Source organism: Actinia tenebrosa, unplaced genomic scaffold (assembly GCF_029948245.1).
Source record: "Actinia tenebrosa isolate PJP-AT-01 unplaced genomic scaffold, QUT_ActTen_1.0 PGA_scaffold7__59_contigs__length_16204524, whole genome shotgun sequence".
NCBI classification, from domain to species: Eukaryota; Metazoa; Cnidaria; class Anthozoa; order Actiniaria; family Actiniidae; genus Actinia; species Actinia tenebrosa.
The window spans coordinates 15,375,567-15,397,259 of NW_028292584.1; the positions used below are offsets into that span (position 1 = coordinate 15,375,567).

General features: G+C 38.5%; 1 protein-coding gene across 1 annotated transcript in view; it reads left to right on the top strand.

Moving 5' to 3' along the window:
• The window catches only part of LOC116297172 (MAM and LDL-receptor class A domain-containing protein 2), a 129,028-nt gene that overhangs the window by 21,378 nt on the left and 85,957 nt on the right, over window positions 1-21,693 (top strand). The window contains exons 22-40 of the mRNA XM_089040313.1: window positions 26-285; window positions 1,471-1,977; window positions 3,194-3,485; window positions 3,945-4,213; window positions 5,121-5,346; window positions 6,069-6,310; window positions 7,995-8,253; window positions 8,878-9,137; window positions 9,642-9,948; window positions 11,497-11,768; window positions 13,262-13,493; window positions 14,229-14,485; window positions 15,563-15,653; window positions 16,037-16,186; window positions 17,446-17,711; window positions 18,167-18,428; window positions 19,048-19,319; window positions 20,202-20,292; window positions 20,683-20,823. Coding sequence (XP_088896439.1) covers window positions 26-285; window positions 1,471-1,977; window positions 3,194-3,485; window positions 3,945-4,213; window positions 5,121-5,346; window positions 6,069-6,310; window positions 7,995-8,253; window positions 8,878-9,137; window positions 9,642-9,948; window positions 11,497-11,768; window positions 13,262-13,493; window positions 14,229-14,485; window positions 15,563-15,653; window positions 16,037-16,186; window positions 17,446-17,711; window positions 18,167-18,428; window positions 19,048-19,319; window positions 20,202-20,292; window positions 20,683-20,823 — 4,656 coding nt within the window. The remainder of the gene's footprint in view (window positions 1-25; window positions 286-1,470; window positions 1,978-3,193; window positions 3,486-3,944; window positions 4,214-5,120; window positions 5,347-6,068; window positions 6,311-7,994; window positions 8,254-8,877; window positions 9,138-9,641; window positions 9,949-11,496; window positions 11,769-13,261; window positions 13,494-14,228; window positions 14,486-15,562; window positions 15,654-16,036; window positions 16,187-17,445; window positions 17,712-18,166; window positions 18,429-19,047; window positions 19,320-20,201; window positions 20,293-20,682; window positions 20,824-21,693) is intronic.

The following is a 21,693-nucleotide window of genomic DNA, read 5'->3' on the forward strand; positions in this document are numbered from 1 at the left end:
TTTTGGATGATTTTTTGTATCTCAGGTCATTACATGTACATTGAAGTCTCGCCTGTCAGTAGAGGCGCCAAGGCATGGTTGCAGAGCACGGTTATTCAACCTCAGAGCGGCAAATGTCTTCGATTCTGGTACCACATGTATGGAAGCAGTGTAGGGACACTCAATGTCTACCTCCAAACCGGATCCAGTCTCCCGCGGTATCCATCATGGAGTAGGAACCGGGACCAAGGAAATCAGTGGTTTATTGGACAAGTGTCAATCAAAAATATCTACTCTGCATTAACTGTAAGTTGTGATGGACATGTCTGTTGAATACTCTTGATTTGGACTTGCTATCAATACACCAGTTTAGCGTTCGATGCATACCGCTGTTTTTGAAGACCACAGACTCATTTGCACAGGCTTTGCCTCGGTTATGAGCCAGCTATTTAAAGATACCATTAAAAGTCACTAAAAAACATTGACATAGTTAATTCAAGCTGCACATTCTTTATATTACGGTTGATTTTTGCAAATGATTGACGTTTGTGCAGATGTGTCTTCAGTCATAAAACATAGAGGTATATACCGAATGAAAATCTATCGCTGACAGATAGACAGACAGACAAAAAAAGACACGTGGACAGACAGACAAACAGACAGAAAGACAGACAAAAAAGACACGCGGACAGACAGAAGACAGACAATCATTGGGCCAGACAGGTAGACAGACAGACATGCAGACAACAGACAAAAATTGTGTCAAATAACAAATGGCACTCTTTGGATTCTTCTTACAATACAGCTGACTCACTTACACAGGGTTAGCATCATTTCAGTGTTAGAATATTCACAAATACCGACGGTATAGTTAAAACTGTAAAGAATGTACAACTTCGACAATACAAACACTTTGAAATTCCACGGAGAGAATTCTCTGAGCAACAGAGAAATTTGAGTAATTTTGAGTACTATTTCGTGTTAGTAACCTCATTTGAACATATTTCTTGATATTAACGAGTGAATTAGCCTGCGTCACATCCGGAATTTTCTTCGTAAATATTTACGAAGAAAATTCCGGATGTGACGCAGGCTTCAAGCGAATAAGAAGCCTGGACTTATAGGAGCACTTGAATAGTCGCCAAGCAACATATTTTCTTCACAGTCAAAATTGACAGATAAAAATTATCAATTATTGTAGCATCTACATTGTGAGTAAATGCCGTCATTTACTCGCAACCCTATTCTTTTTAACCCTTAACTTTTTAACCATTTCTTCTTAATTATAACGTGCTTAAAATGCTGTATGTTTGGTAGCCATCGTCTAATTACTTCAACTAGAAATAATCAGTTTTCAATTTTGACGGATTTTCGTCCAAGTGCACCTTGTAAGAAAAGTTTGTAACTAAACTAGCGTTTCGGACATTTGTCCGTCATCGGAGTAAAGAAGACTTAATATTATTTGATCTTAACTCAATGTTTTTCTGATAGATTGTCTTCGAAGGTGTTCGTGGCAGTAGCTATACTGGAGACATTGCCATTGATGATGTTCGTCTTCTGGACGGTGCTTGCAACCAACCAGCCTTCTGCGACTTCGAAAAAGACGAGGCCTGCACGTGGACAAACGATAAACTAGAAGACGATTTTGATTGGCTCATTGGAAGTGGTACGACAGCGTCATCCTACACCGGCCCTTCTACAGATCACACAACCGGTCTTGGTTATGGGCGCTACACTTTTCTCGAGGCCTCAGCCCCTGCGCGACCAGGACAGAAGGCTCGGTGGCTCAGTGAACGGTTCCCGCCATCCAGTAGGCGTGGTAACTGTATTAAGTTCTGGTATCACATGTACGGGTCGGGTATTGGTGTTTTGAATGTCCTTATCAAGAACAGACCAGGAAACAGAAGCGAGACGCTTGTATGGAGTTTGTCAGGGAATCAGGGAAATAAATGGAGCTATGGACAGGCACCTATCAGTAGCTTGTCTGACTCTTTTCAGGTATTTTTTACTCTTTTGTTTCCATATCGTATTCGCGTTTTAAAAATATCTCTTTTTTGTGCTGTTTCGGTACTAACGACGATGATAATAGAGTATCAAAGTGTGACGTCATCAAATTCGAATTTTGACATTCTTCTTTGAAATGTTCCTATTTGAAGAGAGCATAACATTGTTGCAAGCTGTTGAAATGGAGATATTGAGTATTTAAGCTCAAAAAAATCCCCAAACATTTTCTCTTTTCACTCATTTTTTCATACATTTCGCACGGAGGAAGCATAAGAGTCTAGCTTCTTGTGTGATTAAGCAATCGACCAAGTGCACCAAAAACTCGATGGAAGCTCGCTAATCAATGGCCAATGCTTTTATAATATAGCAAAAGCATAATAAAAATGTCTAAGAAATTCAAATACTATCTTTAACGAAAACTCCATTACATAGCGTGCGTTACTCAATCAGCGTGCACCATTGATTTTTGGATGCACGTTCGCTCACACTAAATAGCCTATCAGTGCGCGCGTTATATCGAAGCCATGTCATAAGACGTCGGTTGTCGGTTGCTTAATCAATCAAGAAGTAAGAGTCGCATTCGGCTACGCCTCGCCTTCAACTGCAACTAAAACTAGATGGAAGAAAGTTAATCAATGACTATTGTCTTAATGGAGAGAAGGCCGCAGAGCTGTCAGTAAGATGCAAAGGTCGTATTTTTCCCCCAAAAAAGTTTATTTATCTATAAAGAGGATTTTTTCAATAATGAGCAATAATGGCAAAAAGCGCCAAAAACTAGACTTTCGTATGAGTTTTGATCCCAATTTTCGTTTTGGGTTAACACTCAAAACCTTTTTTAAACAGTTAGAAACTGATGTACTATGATAAAATGCCTGTTTGAAGCGGTATTTTCAATTGTACGAAGATGTTTTGTTGCATTTGTGTTAGAATGTTGCTTTGTCAGGCTTTTTTATAGAAAATATTAAAAAAAACAAAATAAACAAATAAACAAATGAAGGCCTAAACCTCATTTTCGAATAAAATTTTTGCTTTGGGTTAACACTTTGATTCCACTTTCATCGGTCATCTCCACTTCCAAACAAGTTAAACTTTCTGAATAACAAGATCTTAGCCTTGTACAACAGCCTTTCTTCAAGAAAATAGTATTTGGCGCTCACTGCTTGAATACGAAAATAATTCTCTCTAAATAAATAATTTAATTCTTTACCAGATTGTGCTAGAAGGAATTCGAGGCAGTGGTTACCGAGGAGATATAGCAATCGACGACATTTCCTACACAATTGGGACATGCCCAGTACTACCAAAAATAGCCGTACCTGGCATGACAACCAAGCCTCCTGTTACCATACCAACCACTGTCTCCCCAACCAACCTATACGCCTGCAACTTTGACAAGAACTTCTGTTCTTGGACGCAAGACTCTAGTGATCATTTCAACTGGACAAGACAGTCTGGTCCAACTGGGTCAGGCAGCACTGGACCTGCTTTTGATCACACGTCTAGTAAGTAATATAAATTACTAAGAGTAAATGGTTTGAATATAAATTACTATATTTGGAACATGTTACCGTATTTGGTAAAAGAAAAGCCATGATAATTAATTATAGATGACCATATTTGGAAACAGAAAGCCGTTTAAGTGCCAAGTAATTATAGATTTCCATATATGGTAAAATAAAATCCATTTAAGTGCTAAATAATTATAGATTTCTTTAAATAGAAAATTTAAATTTTCGGTAATTGTAGATATTTGTTAAAAGCCAATTTTACCGAATAAGCCGAAAACTGCAGTAATAATAATAATCGTTGCAGCAAACGTGACCTTCACTTGATATCCGCAATAGAGAGAGTTAATTACAGCCATTTTGTGTTAGCATTTTTCGCGGGGGATTTTTCTCATGTCTCTCATTGCGCGGTGTCCACAAGACAAAAATTAAATCTACTTCTATGTCTTTGTACAGAAAACGGAAGCTATGCTTACATAGAGACGTCTTGGCCACGAAGACCCAACGACACAGCCAGACTTCTCAGTCCTGTGGTACCAGTAAGTACTCGTCCAGGAAACTGTTTGAAGTTCTGGTACCATATGTATGGGCCTCACATCGAGACACTGAATGTATACACCATGACCAGCAATAAGCAGCGCACCTTACGGTGGACGAGAAGTGGGAACCAAGGAACCGAGTGGAAGTATGGACAAGTGTTTATGATGAACCCTACACCGATACAGGTGGGTAGTAAAAAGTTTAAAAGGATTCACGAAACTTTTATAAGCTTTGTCAGATCCTCATCGTCACCATCATCGTCGTCATTACCATCATTACCATTATCATCTAAAAGAATTGTCATCGTCACCGTCATCGTCATTTTTATCGTCGCCATCATCGTCTCCATCATCGTCACCATCATCATCACCATGATCGTCAACATTAACATCATCGTCACATCATCGTCATCATTATCGTCAACATCGTCACCATCATCGTCATCATCATCATTATCACCATCCACATCATCGTCATCATCAACATCATCATCATCACCATCAGCTTCATTATCACCATCCACATCATCATCGTCGTCATCATCACCATCATTAACATCATCGTCTCATCATTATCATCACAACTACCATCATATTTTGATCGTCATTATAATATATCATGAAGGAGGATCACATTCAGCTTTACTAGCATCATCACCAGCTTCACTAGCATCATCACCAGCTTCACTAGCATCATCACCAGCTTCACTAGCATCATCACCAGCTTCACTAGCATCATCACCAGCTTCACTAGCATCATCACCAGCTTCACTAGCATCATCACCAGCTTCACTAGCATCATCACCAGCTTCACTAGCATCATCACCAGCTTCACTAGCATCATCACTATCACCATCGACAACATTGTCATCATTTATCCCCCTCCTCATCATCATCTTTAACTTCGCTATTACAATCATAAGATATAAATTTAATAGATAATCATGATAATGATAAAAATGATAGCAGCGCCAATGATTAAGCTAAAGTCAATGCTCAAAATACATTTATTCCGTTTAAGCCCCAAGACTTTCCGGACTGAAGACGAAAATTAATTGGAATGTCAATTTTATTCCTTTTTGTTCTTTGTTAGTTTGTATTCGAAGGAGTTCGTGGCAATGGTTATATGGGAGATATTGCCTTAGATGACGTAGCCGTTACTGCGGGCCGCTGTCCTCCTCTTAAAGAGTGCACATTTGAAGATAGTCAGATTTGTGGTTGGACGAACGAAAAGACTGATGACTTTGATTGGACAAGACAGAATGGAGCAACACCTAGTGTCACTACCGGTCCACCTAATGACCACACCTACGGCACAGGTAAAGGGGTGTTATGGGTGGTGTGCGCTGCTAATGCGTCGTCTTTCACCGTTGTGAGTCCAACGGGTCGGGTAGCTGGTTCGAGCCCTGCGGTTGCCACATGCGAATTGAGTTTATTTGATGTGTTGTTCTCTCCTGTGCTACGAGGGTTTTCTCAGGGTTCTCCGGTTTGTCTCCCTCTGTAAAAATCAGCATGTGAGTTGAGCGTTGTGTGAATAGAATAGTAAATGTAGTGGTAGTGAGTGTTAGTGAAAGCAGGCCCTGCTCTAACAAATAAAATATTATTATCAAAAAATTAATAGAGCAGTTTTCGCATGATTGTGAAACGCTTACGGCATGAACACGGCGCGGACACGGTCACGCACATGTCACGGTAATGCCAGACCAATCACATTTGAGGAGTAAGAAATCCCCAAATCAAAATTCTAAAAAACATTACGGTCACGGCAAGGCACGCATACGTCACCAACGTTTTCACAGTCATATGAAAACTGCTTTATAGATCCCTTCCATGAGACGTCAATGCAGCTCGATCTGGGGGACAAAACAAAAAATTCCAATCTCCTGAGAATTGGAACCTATTTTTTTGTCCCCCAGATTGAGCTACATCTCAAAGTGCTGCATTCTTATTCTCTCATTCTTATTTTTACCATGTGGGATGTAGTGATAAAGCGCTCCTATCTCACTGATGTTCGCTGATTCTTATTCTCTCTTGTCCCCAGCTAAGGGATACTACATGTATATCGAAACATCTTTACCTGTAACTCGGGGCAAAAAAGCTCGTCTTGCCAGCCCATCGTACCCAGCCACCATTGGCAAGTGCTTGACGTTCTGGTATCATATGTACGGTGCTTCAATAGGAACACTCAACGTCAAGGTCAAAAGGAGTTTCTTCGGAAGACCATTCTATTTCCTCCAGTGGTCTCGAACTGGTGACCATGGCAACAGATGGCGCATAGCTCAGGTATGTTGTTTTTTTTGATGTTGCTATAGTAACCATAGTGACTCCTGGATGCCTATTTGATTTTTACTCGTAAATTAATGTTTTTGTAATATTGTTAAAATATCTTTGTAAATCTATCATTACGTGTGTAAACAACGGGTCAAAATCGAATGGATTAAAATATCGAATAAAATGGGTCAAAATCGAATGGATTAAAATATCGAATAAAATGGGTCAAAATCGAATAGATCAAAATATCGAATAAAATGGGTCAAAATCGAATGGATTAAAATATCGAATAAAATGGGTCAAAATCGAATAGATCAAAATATCGAATAAAATGGGTCAAAATCGAATGGATTAAAATATCGAATAAAATGGGTCAAAATCGAATAGATTAAAATATCGAATAAAATGGGTCAAAATCGAATGGATTAAAATATCGAATAAAATGGGTCAAAATCGAATAGATCAAAATATCGAATAAAATGGGTCAAAATCGAATGGATTAAAATATCGAATAAAATGGGTCAAAATCGAATAGATTAAAATATCGAATAAAATGGGTCAAAATCGAATAGATCAAAATATTGAATAAAATGGGTCAAAATCGAATAGATTAAAATATCGAATAAAATGGGTCAAAATCGAATGGATTAAAATATCGAATAAAATGAGTCAAAATCGAATAGATCAAAATATTGAATAAAACGGGTCAAAATCGAATGGATTAAAATATCGAATAAAATGGGTCAAAATCGAATGGATTAAAATATCGAATAAAATGGGTCAAAATCAAATGGATTAAAATATCGAATAAAATGGGTCAAAATCGAATAGATCAAAATATTGAATAAAACGGGTCAAAATCAAATGGATTAAAATATCGAATAAAATGGGTCAAAATCGAATGGATTAAAATATCAAATAAAATGGGTCAAAATCGAATGGATTAAAATATCGAATAAAATGGGTCAAAATCAAATGGATCAAAATATCGAATAAAATGGGTCAAAATTGAATGGATTAAAATATCGAATAAAATGGGTCAAAATCAAATGGATCAAAATATCGAATAAAATGGGTCAAAATCGAATGGATTAAAATATCGAATAAAATGGGTCAAAATCGAATGGATTAAAATATCGAATAAAATGGGTCAGAATCGAATGGAATAAAATATCGAATAAAATGGGTCAAAATCGAATGGATCAAAATATCGAATAAAATGGGTCAAAATCGAATAGATCAAAATATCAAATAAAATGGGTCAAAATCGAATGGATTAAAATATCGAATAAAATTGGTCAAAATCGAATGGATCAAAATATCAAATAAATGGGTCAAAATCGAATGGATTAAAATATCGAATAAAATGGGTCAAAATCGAATGGATTAAAATATCGAATAAAATGGGTCAAAATCGAATAGATCAAAATATTGAATCAAATGGGTCAAAATCGAATGGATTAAAATATCGAATACATACTATTATTATTATTATTAGCATTATTATTATCATTACTATTATTACTATTATTATCAATATTATTATGAGTATTATTATTATTATTATTATTATTATTACTTCTATGATTAATATTAGTATTTGCGTGTGTCTTCAATTCAAGTAGTCAGTTTGTAAATTACCTATTAGGGACTATTATGAAGGGGATAATAATAGAATTTGCTGAATACATTTCAGGTGACCATTCGATCAATCAGTAGCTACAGCATCATTTTCGAAGGAATCAGCGGCTCTAGTTACCGAGGTGACATCGCTATTGATGACGTCATGTTGTCAGACAACGCTTGTCCTCCCCCAGGGGACTGTAATTTTGAGAATGGTATGTGTACTTGGGTCAACACTAAAGGAGACGTCTTTGATTGGACCAGGAACAGTGGTACCACACCGAGCCTCCAGACTGGACCGAGTGTTGATCATACAGTAGGAACCAAATTTGGTAAGAATGTTTTCGCATAAAGTATGGTCTATGACACGAGTGAAAAACGTCTGTGCATGCTCTGAATCCGTATGCAAATTAGTCAAAACATAAGTAAATTTGACTTTCAAACATGTCTGATAAATTGGACTTCACAAGATACCAAAACTTAGTGTCCATGCTTGAAACTTAAGGCTAATTCTTTCATATTGTGTTTGTTAATACAGTATCTTGGTCTGACAAAAGTATACTCTCGAACTCTTTTGTATACTTGGAGAAAACAAACATTTATTTTCTCACTCAAACTCTTCAAAATTCTTAGAAAACGTACTGAAGTGCACGCATGCGCAAACGTTTTTCTCTAGTGTCACGGTCTATTCTTGGTTTTCGCCTACGTCATCATGAATTTCAAAAGTGTAAATTTGCATTTCAATTTAATAAACGTTTCATAATCTTGGAAAGCGGTCAAAACTACATATTCTGGTCAAATTTTAAGGCTGTAAAACATTTTTTTTACTCTGCACTGCAAATGCACTGCACAACACAGGCTTTTGTTAATACATTCGTCCTTTCCTTGGCATACTTTTGATTTTTATATTATTAGCATTATATTTACTTTACATACCATGTTTTGTTGGATATCAGGACATTATGCCTTCATCGAGACATCATCCCCACGTAAGCCTGGTGACAACGCATTCCTGGAATCAGAGGAATTCCAACCGACTGGTTCCAATGGCCGATGCTTGAAGTTTTGGTTCCATATGAAAGGAAGTGGTATTGGATCGCTAAACGTGTGGATCTACGAAAACAAAACCAAAGGACAAATATGGAGCGTGAACACTCCTAAGACTAATAATTGGGAATACGCTACAGCACCCATCAAGACGACTCAGATATACCAGGTAGAGACTATAGAACGTTTTTACTAATACGGGTGGCCATTTTGAATAATGTGATGTCGAGGGGGCAAACATGTAGAAAATTCACAAAGCAAAGAGCGACATAGAGGAAGAGTTAGATTAAAGTTAATAGAGGGGAATGGTTAGGAAACCTATTGTTATCAGGTCTTTGTTCGCTTTTGATGTTGAACTGGTCTTGACCGTGCACAATGTTTGATTTATGCTCATCCGAAATTGCAAAATAAGTAAACATAAACTTTGTCTATGGTATTGTTGTAAGGAATATTCAAATACCTCTTATAAATCTTTTTTTAAGTATTTTGAACTAGCAGCCAAAAGAAAGATTTTGGTCTGTTCACTCAGCCATTGCCAACAAAAGTAAAACAAAGGATTGTGCACGGTCACGCTTGAAAAAAGTGAACAAACACTTATAACAAAAGGGTTTCCTAACCATTCCCCTCTATTAACTATGGTTAGATTATAATTATTGTTATTGAACAATTTCAGATCGTTTTCGAAGGAATCAGAGGACAAAACCATAAAGGAGACATAGCAGTAGATGACATCTCATTCGTGGTTGGTACATGTCCTGTGGTACCAGCCAGAGCTGTACCTACAAACCCCTGGACAACACCATCCGCTCCACCTACTGTCACGACTGTCGGACCTACTCTTCAGCCATCGAAATGGGATTGTAACTTTGAAGGTGGCTTCTGCTTGTGGACCCAAGCAGTTGATGATAAATTCAATTGGACGCGAATCCAAGGATCAACGGGATCCACTGGGACTGGACCAAGTTTGGACCATACAACAGGTTTGTGGTTTATGGAGGAGTTTTATGGTAGCCAGTATTAATACAATCCAATGTGATGTCTGCCAAGAAAGAGGTTCATAGTTTGATCCTCAGTGACATCACACACTTGTTTTAAGAAGCAAGTGTGGCTTGGTTAGTGTGCTGCTTGCTAAGCAAGAGGTTCATAGTTTGATCCTCAGTGACCTTACACACTTGTTTTAAGGAGCGAGTGTGGCTTGGTTGGTTAGTGTGCTTTCTGCTACAAGAGGTCCATAGTTTGATCCTCAGTGACCTCACACACTTGTTTTAAGGAGCAAGTGTGGCTTGGCTTGTTAGTGTGCTGCCTGCTAAGCAAGAGGTCCATAGTTTGATCCTCAGTAACCTCACACACTTGTTTTAAGGAGCAAGTGTAGCTTGGTTGGTTAGTGTGCTGTCTGCTAAGCAAGAGGTCCATACTTTGATCCTCAGTAACCTCACACACTTGTTTTAGGAGAAAGTGTGGCTTGGTCGGTTAGTGTGCTGCCAGCTAAGCACTAGAGGTCCATTGTTTGATCCTCAGTGACCTCACACACTTGTTTTAAGAAGCAAGTGTGGCTTGGTTGGTTAGTTTGCTGCCTGTTAAGCACTATAGGTCCATAGTTTGATCCTCAGTGACCTCACACACTTGTTTTAAGGAGCAAGTGTGGCTTGGTTGGTTAGTGTGCTGCCTGCTAATCAAGAGGTCCATAGTTTGATCCTCAGTGACCTCATACACTTGTTTTAAGGAGCGAGCGTGGCTTGGTTGGTTAGTGTGCTTTCTGCTACAAGAGGTCCATAGTTTGATCCTCAGTGACCTCACACACTTGTTTTAAGGAGCAAGTGTGGCTTGGCTTGTTAGTGTGCTGCCTGCTAAGCAAGAGGTCCATAGTTTGATCCTCAGTGACCTCACACACTTGTTTTAAGGAGCAAGTGTAGCTTGGTTGGTTAGTGTGCTGTCTGCTAAGCAAGAGGTCCATAGTTTGATCCTCAATGACCTCACACACTTGTTTAAAGGAGCAAGTGTGGCTTGGTTGGTTAGTGTGCTGCCTGCTAAGTAAGAGGTCCATAGTTTGATCCTCAGTGACCTCAAACACTTGTTTTAAGGAGCAAGTGTGGCTTGGTTGGTTAGTATGCTGCCTGCTAAGCAAGAGGTTTATAGTTTGATCCTCAGTAACCTCACACACTTGTTTTAAGGAGAAAGTGTGGCTTGGTCGGTTAGTGTGCTGCCTGCTAAGCAAGAGGTCCATAGTTTGATCCTCAGTGACCTCACACACTTGTTTTAAGGAGCAAGTGTGGCTTGGTTGGTTAGTGTGCTGCCTGCTAAGCAAGAGGTTCATAGTTTGATCCTCAGTGACCTCACACACTTGTTTTAAGGAGCAAGTGAGGCTTGGTTGGTTAGTGTGCTGCCTGTTAAAGTTTGATCCTCAGTGATTTCACACACTCGGTTTGTCTACCTAACCCACACAGCTATAACTTGACACCGACTTCCGACGAAGTGACCCCTTTATTTACATTTATATGAACACTTATAGTTGTGGTATATTTTTCCAGGAAGTAAAAATGGGTACTACATTTACATTGAGACGTCATCTCCAAGAAAACCAAACGAAACAGCACGAATAGAAAGTGCTCTTATCCCCTCAACAAGACAGAAGTGCCTCCAGTTCTGGTACCATATGTACGGCCCGCACGTCGATACTCTCAACGTTTATACCAAACAAAATGGCGGCGCGCTTGGCTCACCTATATGGACCATTAGTGGGACCCAGGGCAACCGCTGGAGACATGCTGTGGTCGCTATGACCGTCTCGACAAAATTCCAGGTACACTTTCTTTGACATTTTTGATGATTAAATCTTCCATTTTTCAACAAGTAACAATCAATCATAATTTTCAAAGAAGACATTTGATGCTGTAGGGTATAAAATCTTAATCTAGAAAGCTTTAGCTGACAGTGTGGGACAATCGCAAAAGAGCTAGGCTCAAAACTAGGTGAAACCTCAAAGATCAAATTGGAGTTTATAAATTGATATCTGAGGAGGGAGGAAAATCGGAGAACCTGGAGTAAAAACCATCAAAGCACGGAAGAGAATCAACAAACAACTAAAATCAAGAGTGTAGAACGCCCTGTAAACCTTCATTTTGTTTAAGAGGAAATGTTTTTCAATAATGAGCAATAATGGCCAAAAGCTCCAAAAACTAGACCTTCGTATGAGTTTTGATCCCAATTTTGGTTAACACTCAAAACCTTTTTTAAACAGTTATAAACTGATGAACTATGATAAAATGCCTGTTTGAAGCGGTATTTTCAATTGCACAAAGATGTTTTGTTGCATTTGTGTTAGAATGGTGCTTTGTCAGGCTTTTTTATAGAAAATATATGGCAAATAAGCAAATGAAGGCCTAAACCTCATTTTCAAATAAAATTTTTGCTTTGGGTTAACCCTTTGATTCCACTTTCATCGGTCATCTCCACTTCCAAACAAGTTAAACTTTCTGAATAACAAGATTTTAGCCTTGTACAACAGCCTTTCTTCAAGAAAATAGTTTTTGGAGCTCACTGCTTGAATACGAAAAGAATTCTCTCTTAATTTGTTGTAAAACAAATTAAAACTGATCGCAAACGTTATAAAACAACCTTGATCTTTGGTAATTTTTTTTCCTGGATGAGTACTACTAATAATATTAATGAACTTTTATTGAGTGTTACACTTAATATTCACTGATAATTACTCATGAATAGACCATTTTACTGTTACGGCAGCCATCTTAAATTATGGGATGCCCAGGGAGTAAGCAAAATATTCATAAAGTATAGATTGGGGAAGTTACTTTTTCAAATGATTTTACGCTTCGGTGTTTTACATTTCGCTTCAACTACCAAATTCAGTAAGCCTGAAGCGAGATGACGTTTTACCCCCGTCTCTAGACCATAATCCTTTTCACACATAATCCTTTTGTTCTTTAATTATGACTATTGTTCCTGTATTCTCTAAGGAAACAAAACTATTATGGTATAGAGTCAGGGGTAAAACGTCATCTTCATTGGATAACGTAAAGTTATACAAAAAGCCGCCCTGAGTGCTGTGCTGTCCACAGATTTTCCAATTGATTTTGCGCCCACGATATCCCATATAAAATTTTACTTAAGACGACAGAATCCAAGATGGCCGCCGCATTAGTATAAAGGTCTATTAGCATACTCGTTGAATATGACGTATATGGCATCACGGTTTGCTAGTTTGCTCGAGCATTGCTCGAAATAGAAATAATGAAGGAAACGAGAAAGCCAAAAGTTGTTTTGTTTGGTTACCAGGTGGTGTTCGAAGGCCGACGTGGCTCAAGTTGGGCCGGTGATATCGCTCTTGACGATGTATCCATGCAAGATGGTCAATGTCCGCCTCAACTGGAATGTACCTTTGAAGATCCTAATCTCTGTGGATGGAAGAACGTTCATGGAGATAACTTTGACTGGACTCGAGCTAATGGAAAAACTGCTAGTTATGGTACTGGACCTTCAAATGACAATACATACGGAACAAAAACTGGTATGTTTTGTTTGATATTTTGCCCTTAACCTGGTGCTGTACAGTAGGACTCAGGGCCCCATTCGTGGAACTTTGCACCAGTTTCCAACCCTGTAAATGCCCAAAAGTAAGAAAACTAATGAAATTGCCAAAAAAAAACCAATTAAATAAAATACTAATAAATGATAATGATAACTATTTAATTAAGATATGATCTGTTTTAAAAAAAAAGAGATGTTTTAAGATCCTTCTTGAGGTTATTTATATCGGACCTTCAGCACCAACTTTTCCACTCTTTATCAATTTTTTTCTTCAGGGGATATTAAGGGAAGGTATGTTTGTTATGGGGGGTGGGGGTGGGGGTGGGGTGTGGAAGCAAGGGTTATCAGTAATAAATTAAGGGACACACCGATAGCTGTTTCTTGAAGGGCCGTAGCCATCAAGAGGCAAGAGAGGCAGTTTCTTTGGTAAAAATGTCACAAACTCATTTCAAAACACTGGAAATCATACTTCCGAGGGTCTCAATTTAGAAGTTGCTCTCGCCTTTGTCGCTTGTTTTGCCTGGGTAAACTATTCGGCCTGCCTTGTCCACTCAATAGGAAGGTCATTAATTTCTTACTGAGTGAAATGGGGAAGGATAAGACTATTTAAGAAAAATTCACTTCGAAATTCCCCACCCCCTCCCCCCCACGTTCCTACCCCAAGTACAATGTCCGCCTAAAGACATACGATTTATACTTTGTGTGATATTTTTAGGATACTATATGTACCTTGAAACATCCTCTCCACGAACGAAAGGCCACAAGGCTTGGCTAGTGAGCAAGCAGTTCCAACCAACCAGCGGCAAATGCTTGCAGTTCTATTTCCACATGTACGGCAGCTCAATCGGAAAGCTCAATGTTCTCTTGCTTCAAAACAGTAGTCGTTCTGCGCCGATATGGTCCATGGGCAGTAACCTTGGTAACAGATGGCGTGTTGCACAAGTGACATTGAAGAGCTTTGTCCCATTCAGTGTAAGTGAATTCTCCGTTCTTCGACTTTTTCTCAATTGATTCAAGGGGTTTTCTCCAGGTTCTCTGTTGTTGTTTTTTTTTCTCTTCTTGCGAAACCTAATAAGCTAAATTCCGTTTCGAATTGTGAGTTAGCCTTGCCCTGACTTTGATCAACCTAGAGGTTGTTTCAAGGTTCTTCCTGTCAGTTAGCCATGCCCTGACTTAGATCAGCCCAGAGGTTGTTTCAGGGTTCAATCTGTGAGTTAGCCATGCTATGCCCTGACTTAGATCAGCCCAGAGGTTGTTTCAGGGTTCAATCTGTGAGTTAGCCATGCCCTGACTTAGATCAGCCCAGAGGTTGTTTCAGAGTTCAATCTGTGAGTTAGCTGTACCCTGACTTAGATCAGCCCAGAGGTTGTTTCAAGGTTCTTCCTGTGAGTTAGCCATGCCCTGACTTAGATCAGCCCAGGGGTTGTTTCAGGGTTCTATCTTTGAGTTAGTCATGCCCTGACTTAGATCAGCCCAGAGGTTGTTTCAGTGTTCAATCTGTGAGTTAGCCATACCCTGACTTAGATCAGCCCAGAGGTTGTTTCAGGGTTCAATCTGTGAGTTAGCCATGCCCTGACTTAGATCAGCCCAGAGGTTGTTTCAGGGTTTGATCTGTGAGTTAGCCATGCCCTGACTTAGATCAGCCCAGGGGTTGTTTCAGGGTTCAATCTGTGAGTTAGCCATGCCCTGACTTAGATCAGCCCAGAGGTTGTTTCACGGTTCAATCTGTGAGTTAGCCATGCCCTGACTTAGATCAGCCCAGAGGTTGTTTCACGGTTCAATCTGTGAGTTAGTCATGCCCTGACTTAGATCAGCCCAGAGGTTGTTTCACGGTTCAATCTGTGAGTTAGCCATGCCCTGACTTAGATCAGCCCAGAGGTTGTTTCACGGTTCAATCTGTGAGTTAGCCATGCCCTGACTTAGATCAGCCCAGAGGTTGTTCCATAAAAATTAATTCTCAAGTAATAAACCTTGCCGCCATTTAGAGAAACTCACTCATATTGTTTTTTTAATCAGAAGTCAATAAAAATAACTTATGATGTTTAATAGGTCATATTTGAAGGAATAACCGGAACAAGCTTTAGTGGTGACATAGCTATTGATGATGTAGAGGTACTTGATGGTGTTTGTCAAATCCCAGGTAAGCAGTTACCGCTTATGACGGAAAATAGAGCAGTATGACACATAAACCTGGATTTATTCTCAAGAAAATGACACAATAAACAATAACATGCTATTTCTAAAGTATATTTTAAAAGAAAGAAAGTAAAAAAGTAAAAGCCGTTGATTATCGAACCGAGAACATGGAACTATTAGAATTGTGAGATACAGACCAAATGTTCACTGATTGGCTAATTCGTTCGGTCAAAGAGAAGCAAAATCGGCTATGCCGGAGATTTCGACCCCGACACCGCTATCCCGGTAGGAATTACAGACTGATCAGGAAGCTCGGCAAAAGCCTAAGGGAAAGGTTAGTTGGCCCCTAGACCGTAGATGATTGTTGATCGTACTTCATGTTTCTAGGTGATTGTAACTTTGAGAATGGTCAATGCACATGGCTCAACACACCGGCTATTGCTAAGGAAGACGAGTTTGACTGGACCCTAGGTGGAGGTACAACACCTAGCTCGTTCACAGGCCCTTCCACGGATCACACTACGAACTCGGCTAAAGGTAAGATACAAAAAGAAACGAAGACCAAATTGGTCTTTTAAACCAACATGGCGGCTATGACGTCACATTTCTTGGCCGCCATGTTGGTTAATACAAAAAGAAACGAAGACCAAATTGTTCTTTCAAACCAAAATGGCGGCTATGACGTCACATTTACAAAACAAAATACTTTGCCGCCATGTTGGTTGATACAAAAAGACACGAAGACCAAATTGTTCTTTTAAACCAACATGGCGGCTATGACGTTACATTCACATAGACAAAATACTTGGTCGCCATGTTAGTTGATACAAAAAGAAACGAAGACCAAATCGTTCTTTTAAACCAACATGGCGGCTATGGCGTCACATTTACAAGACAAAATACTTGGTCACCATGTTGGTTGATACAAAAAGACACGAAGACCAAATCGTTCTTTTAAACCAACATGGCGGCTATGACATCACGAGCAATAATAAAATTGAGAATAAAGCTACACTAATGTATTTAAAGTGCATATGACACGAAAAAATTCTAATATTAAAAATGTGTAGTTTATTGGCACTAATAAGAATATCACGGTTACGTTTGTTCCAAAAACGTACTTCTCTAGAAATTCAAGAAAATTTAGCACAAGTTGTGACGTCATTTTGTTTACAAGTCTCCAGATTTAGTTGCAAATACACGAAATATGTTTGAATGCAGAATCTTAATTTCAGGTAGTACACTTTTCAGTTTCCCAACATTTGAAGAGTACTACGTAAGCTATCAAATGAAGCTGAATAGAATATGCCTTTTGTTGTTATTTTATACGAATTACAATTTATATTTAGTGCATTTCTACCGAATCTAGAGTACGTGTCAACAAAATGACGTCACAAATTGGGCTTAATTTTCTCACATATCTCAAGAAATAAGCTTTTGAAACAAATTTTATTACGACATATTTATTATTATTAACAAACTATACATTTTAAACGATGAAATGTTTTCGTGTCATATACACTTTAAACCCGAGGCTAAGTTCAAGGAGGCGGTGATAGCCACGTGAGAAGTGAAAGAGATAAGGCATGCTGGAGAAGGAAACGATAAAAAAACCTCCGTTCTTAAAAATATTTTGTTTTTTAGGAGGCTATATGTTCATTGAAACCTCTTATCCACACATGCGCGGAGACCGAGCTCGCCTCGAGAGTTCTGTATTCCAGCCTACAACAGGCCAGGGTTCGTGTCTGAACTTCTTTTACCATATGTCTCCTTCTTTAAAATATTTTGTTTTTTAGGAGGCTACATGTTCATTGAAACCTCTTATCCACGCATGCGCGGAGACCGAGCTCGCCTCGAGAGTTCTGTATTCCAGCCTACAACAGGCCAGGGTTCGTGTCTGAACTTCTTTTACCATATGTCTGGAACTGGTATCGGAACACTGAATGTATATATGAGGGTAATAGGACGATCAATGAGTAAACTGTGGACCCAGTCTGGTGACAAGGGAACTACTTGGATTGAGGGACAAATACCCATACTTAGCGCTGGAAGCAGTTATCAGGTAAAATAAATGAGGGTTCTAAAGGGCTAAAATGGGAGCCAAGATTCGCCTTTTTTTGCTGAGAAAGTGGGATTTTATGCACTGGGAATTGGATTCACAAACCAAAACAAAAAACAACAAAATGGGAATGGTATTGAGATTCAGGCAAAACATAGGCTGGGATTGTAGAATCAAGTCAAAATTATTGCTGGGAAATGAGATGAGGAGCCCCATTCAGGATCCTCATAAATGGATGAATGGACGGAGCGGGAAAGAGAGGGAGAGTAAGAGAAAGAGAGAAAAAGCGAGGGAGTAGCGAACGGAAGGGATGGTACAAAAGATTCGAGGGATGGGTTTGGACAAAATGTCTGGCAGCTGCTATACAGTTGAGTACCAGTTTGAGTGAGAGTTGGTTTGATTGGAAAAGTCTTTGCATCTATTTTATTTGTAATTTGATCGCGTTATTTTCCTTCTAGGTCGTGTTCGAAGGTGTCCGCGGGTCGGATCACAAAGGAGACATCGCAATTGATGACATTTCATTCACTCGCTCTTTGTCATCTGGTGGATGCCCCATCAACGCCACCACAGCCAACCCATGGCCTTTTGACTGTAACTTCGAATATGGTCTTTGCAATTGGAAACAAGTTAGAGGAAACGATAGATTTGATTGGACCCGATACCGAGGTTCCACTGCATCTTCCGGGACAGGTCCACGGGTTGACCACACTGGAGGAACTTGTGAGTATACAAATTCAGACCAAGGCTAATCAGAAAAGGAACACATCATTCCCTTGATTAGCATTACTGTTTTTTTATTGACAAAGGTTTGGAATAAAGTGATCTGAGATCGAAGCGCGTAATGCAAACGTACATTTTCTCACTCAAACTCTTCTAAATCCTTAGAAAATGCGATGACATGCACGCATGCGCAATCGTTTTTTTCTATTGTCGCTCACAAAGATTATAAATCTCCGGAAAGTGATGCGTCATGTGAAATAGGAAAACATTAGGATCATTCACCAAATCGGCTGGCTTTCAATCAGCTGGCAAATATCGTATCTTATCTGCTTAAATGGTGGTCAAACAGTGACCAACATGTGCTGTCAACCAGAATGAATTTTATTGAAAACTTTTGATTCAGCTGATGAACGTTCTGCACGAGAGAGGAAATGACGTCCGTGAAATCATGGAATTGGAAAAATAATATGTCAACGCCTTAATTTTTTCCCTTTTTTTGACAACTTATTTTTGTGTTTCATACTGACCTCAAAATTCTAAGTTTTGTCTTGACATTCCTAATATTATCGTAAAAATTAAAAATTAAAATTGTAAAATTATAATTTTCTTATTTGTATAGCTCAAGGCTGGTATATCTTCATCGAGACTTCCTCTCCCCGAAACCCCAACGACACGGCATCGATTGAAAGTCCTGTGGTATCGGGTAACGGAACATTGGTTATACGATGTGTATCCTTCTGGTACCATATGTACGGTCCACACGTCAATACCTTGAATTTGTACGTCAAAACTGGTGGGAATATGGGAAAACCTCAATGGTCCAAGACTGGTACACAAGGAAATGTCTGGAGGAAGGGAGAATATACCCTACGAACATCATCTGATGCAACGGTATGTGATTACAGGGTTGTCAATAAAAATTTTGGTAGGCGGTTATGAAATTAAACTAGGCGGTAAACCGGAAATCACTGGAGCATGTAATCGAGGCATACTTGTCACCAGTCTCACTCTTCTCACAAAAATCCAAGATGGCGGACAACGATCGTCGTAGTTTCGATTGCGTTGCAGTTTTCGTAGTACAACAACAAAATTTGGTTATAATTTATTTTAACGAACTTTAAAGAACTTTAATCAAAATTTACAATTACATTGGGAAGTGGCTGAGTAGGCGGCTGAATTAGCAAGAGTAGACGGTGGAATCTGCCGGTTGCCGGCTTCTATTGAAAACCCTGCAGTGATTATACATGTTACCGATGGTACTGGATTTTTTATTCGTACCATTGAAAACTCTCGGTTTTATATAATCTCTTAGTAGATTGCACGCTATATAGAGTGCAAACCTTATAACTTTGAAACAGGATTTATGGTTCGGAAAAAAATAGCGTGTCACTGCTGGCCTGACTGAGGTAGTGAATGCCTATGTTTTTTTTGTTTTTGTTTTTGTTTTTGTTTTTTTTTTCTATGCAAAATAATCAAATCATATGTGGAACGAGTCTTTAATAATTTGTATAGGAAATCGCATGGTTTCGAGTGCACTTTGGAATAAATTTGCACGAGCGGGTTTTCAAAAAGTTTAAAATTGCACGAGCCCGACAGTAGACCGTAAACCTACAAAACTTTATCGAACTTTGAAATGTTCACAGTAACTTGAAGCTTACTTGCTTTAGCCCACATTCTAGGGCGCTGTGCGCTCCCTTGGAAGGTAAAGACTTTTAAGGCCTTATCTTATATTCTAGTAACACGAGAAATTTTCTTTGCCTTACTCTTAATTAGATCGTGTTTGAAGGTGTACGAGGAATAAGCTACAAAGGTGACATAGCACTTGATGATATATCACTTGAAGGCGGTAGTTGCCCATCTACAGGTAAGATGCTCTGCTTTTGTTGTCTCCATTATAGTTTAGACAGGACCATTACAAACCTGTATTGATTGGCTATGCCTCTACAAACGTGCGTTCTGATTGGCTAATTTTATTTTATCTTATTTTTTCTTAACCAATATGCTTTTAGAATTTCATTTTATCTTTTTTTTCTTCTCTCGACCAATATGTTTTTCAATTTTATTTTATTTCATTTCTTTTCATTTCATTTCATTTCATTTTATTTTATTTTGTTTTGTTTTGTTTTGTTTTGTTTTGTTTTGTTTTGTTTTGTTTTGTTTTGTTTTGTTTTGTTTTGTTTTGTTTTGTTTTGTTTTGTTTTATTTTATTTTATTTTATTTTTATTTTTTCTTAACCAATATTTTTTTATTTCAGCCATGTGTAGCTTCGAGTCGCCCTCCATTTGTAAATATACGCAAGCCACGAACGATAAATTTGATTGGACTAGAGGAAGTGGTACCACGACCAGCATCGGGACAGGACCGCGGAACGACCACACGTATAACACACCATACGGTAAATACTTTCCCTAGATCAGTAAGAATTCGCTATTTTCATATCCCTAATAATGCATTGAGTGTAAACAGGGTAAAAATGCACTATTTAAAGATAATTTAAGAAACGAGGAGAGAAAAGAATTTTTTTTTGACCGGGTTTTTTTTTTTTTTTTTGATCCTCAAAAATCAATGCCTTTTGTGGAATGTGAAAAGGCGAATAAACCATTTTAGTTTATACGTGATGTTTTTCCATCCCAATCCACGCGTCCTCAGGTGTATTAAGGCCTGACTTTAGCATGGAAACGAGGCTAAAAATCAAAAAAAAATTTTCTAACCCCTAAATAATTTTTTCTTCACCGAACTGACATATATTATTAATCATATCAAAATGAAGTCTTTTTCTTCATTTTCGTTGCTATGGCAACCCTTGTCTGTAAAATTTCTTGAAAAATACTACATTAAAAACTCGGTGAAAAGAATTGTAAAATGGGGAAAATTTAAAGACTTTTAACTTTGCCTTATCCGGCCCTTATGTACTCATATGTAATTGAATAATTCAAATACGCTTTTTAAGGTTGACTACAATGTAGATAAATGAAGAAAAATTCCAAAGTCACGAGTAAATTACTATTTTGAGCATCTTTTCCTTTTACTGTTTGGAAACGAAGCTTTCTGGACTAAGTTGAAAGGCGTCTTTATAAAGAACAACCATGCTACTTTTCAGAAAAATATAAATTTACATGATTTTATATGATTAAATGTTCCCCATTTTAGAAAAACTATTGCTTTTTCTAACCATTTCTTGGAGCCGCCATTTTGGTTTGCATACCGAGCTGGGAATGGGCCCGAAATAGTCAAATTCCCCATCCAGGGGAGAGAGGGGATATAA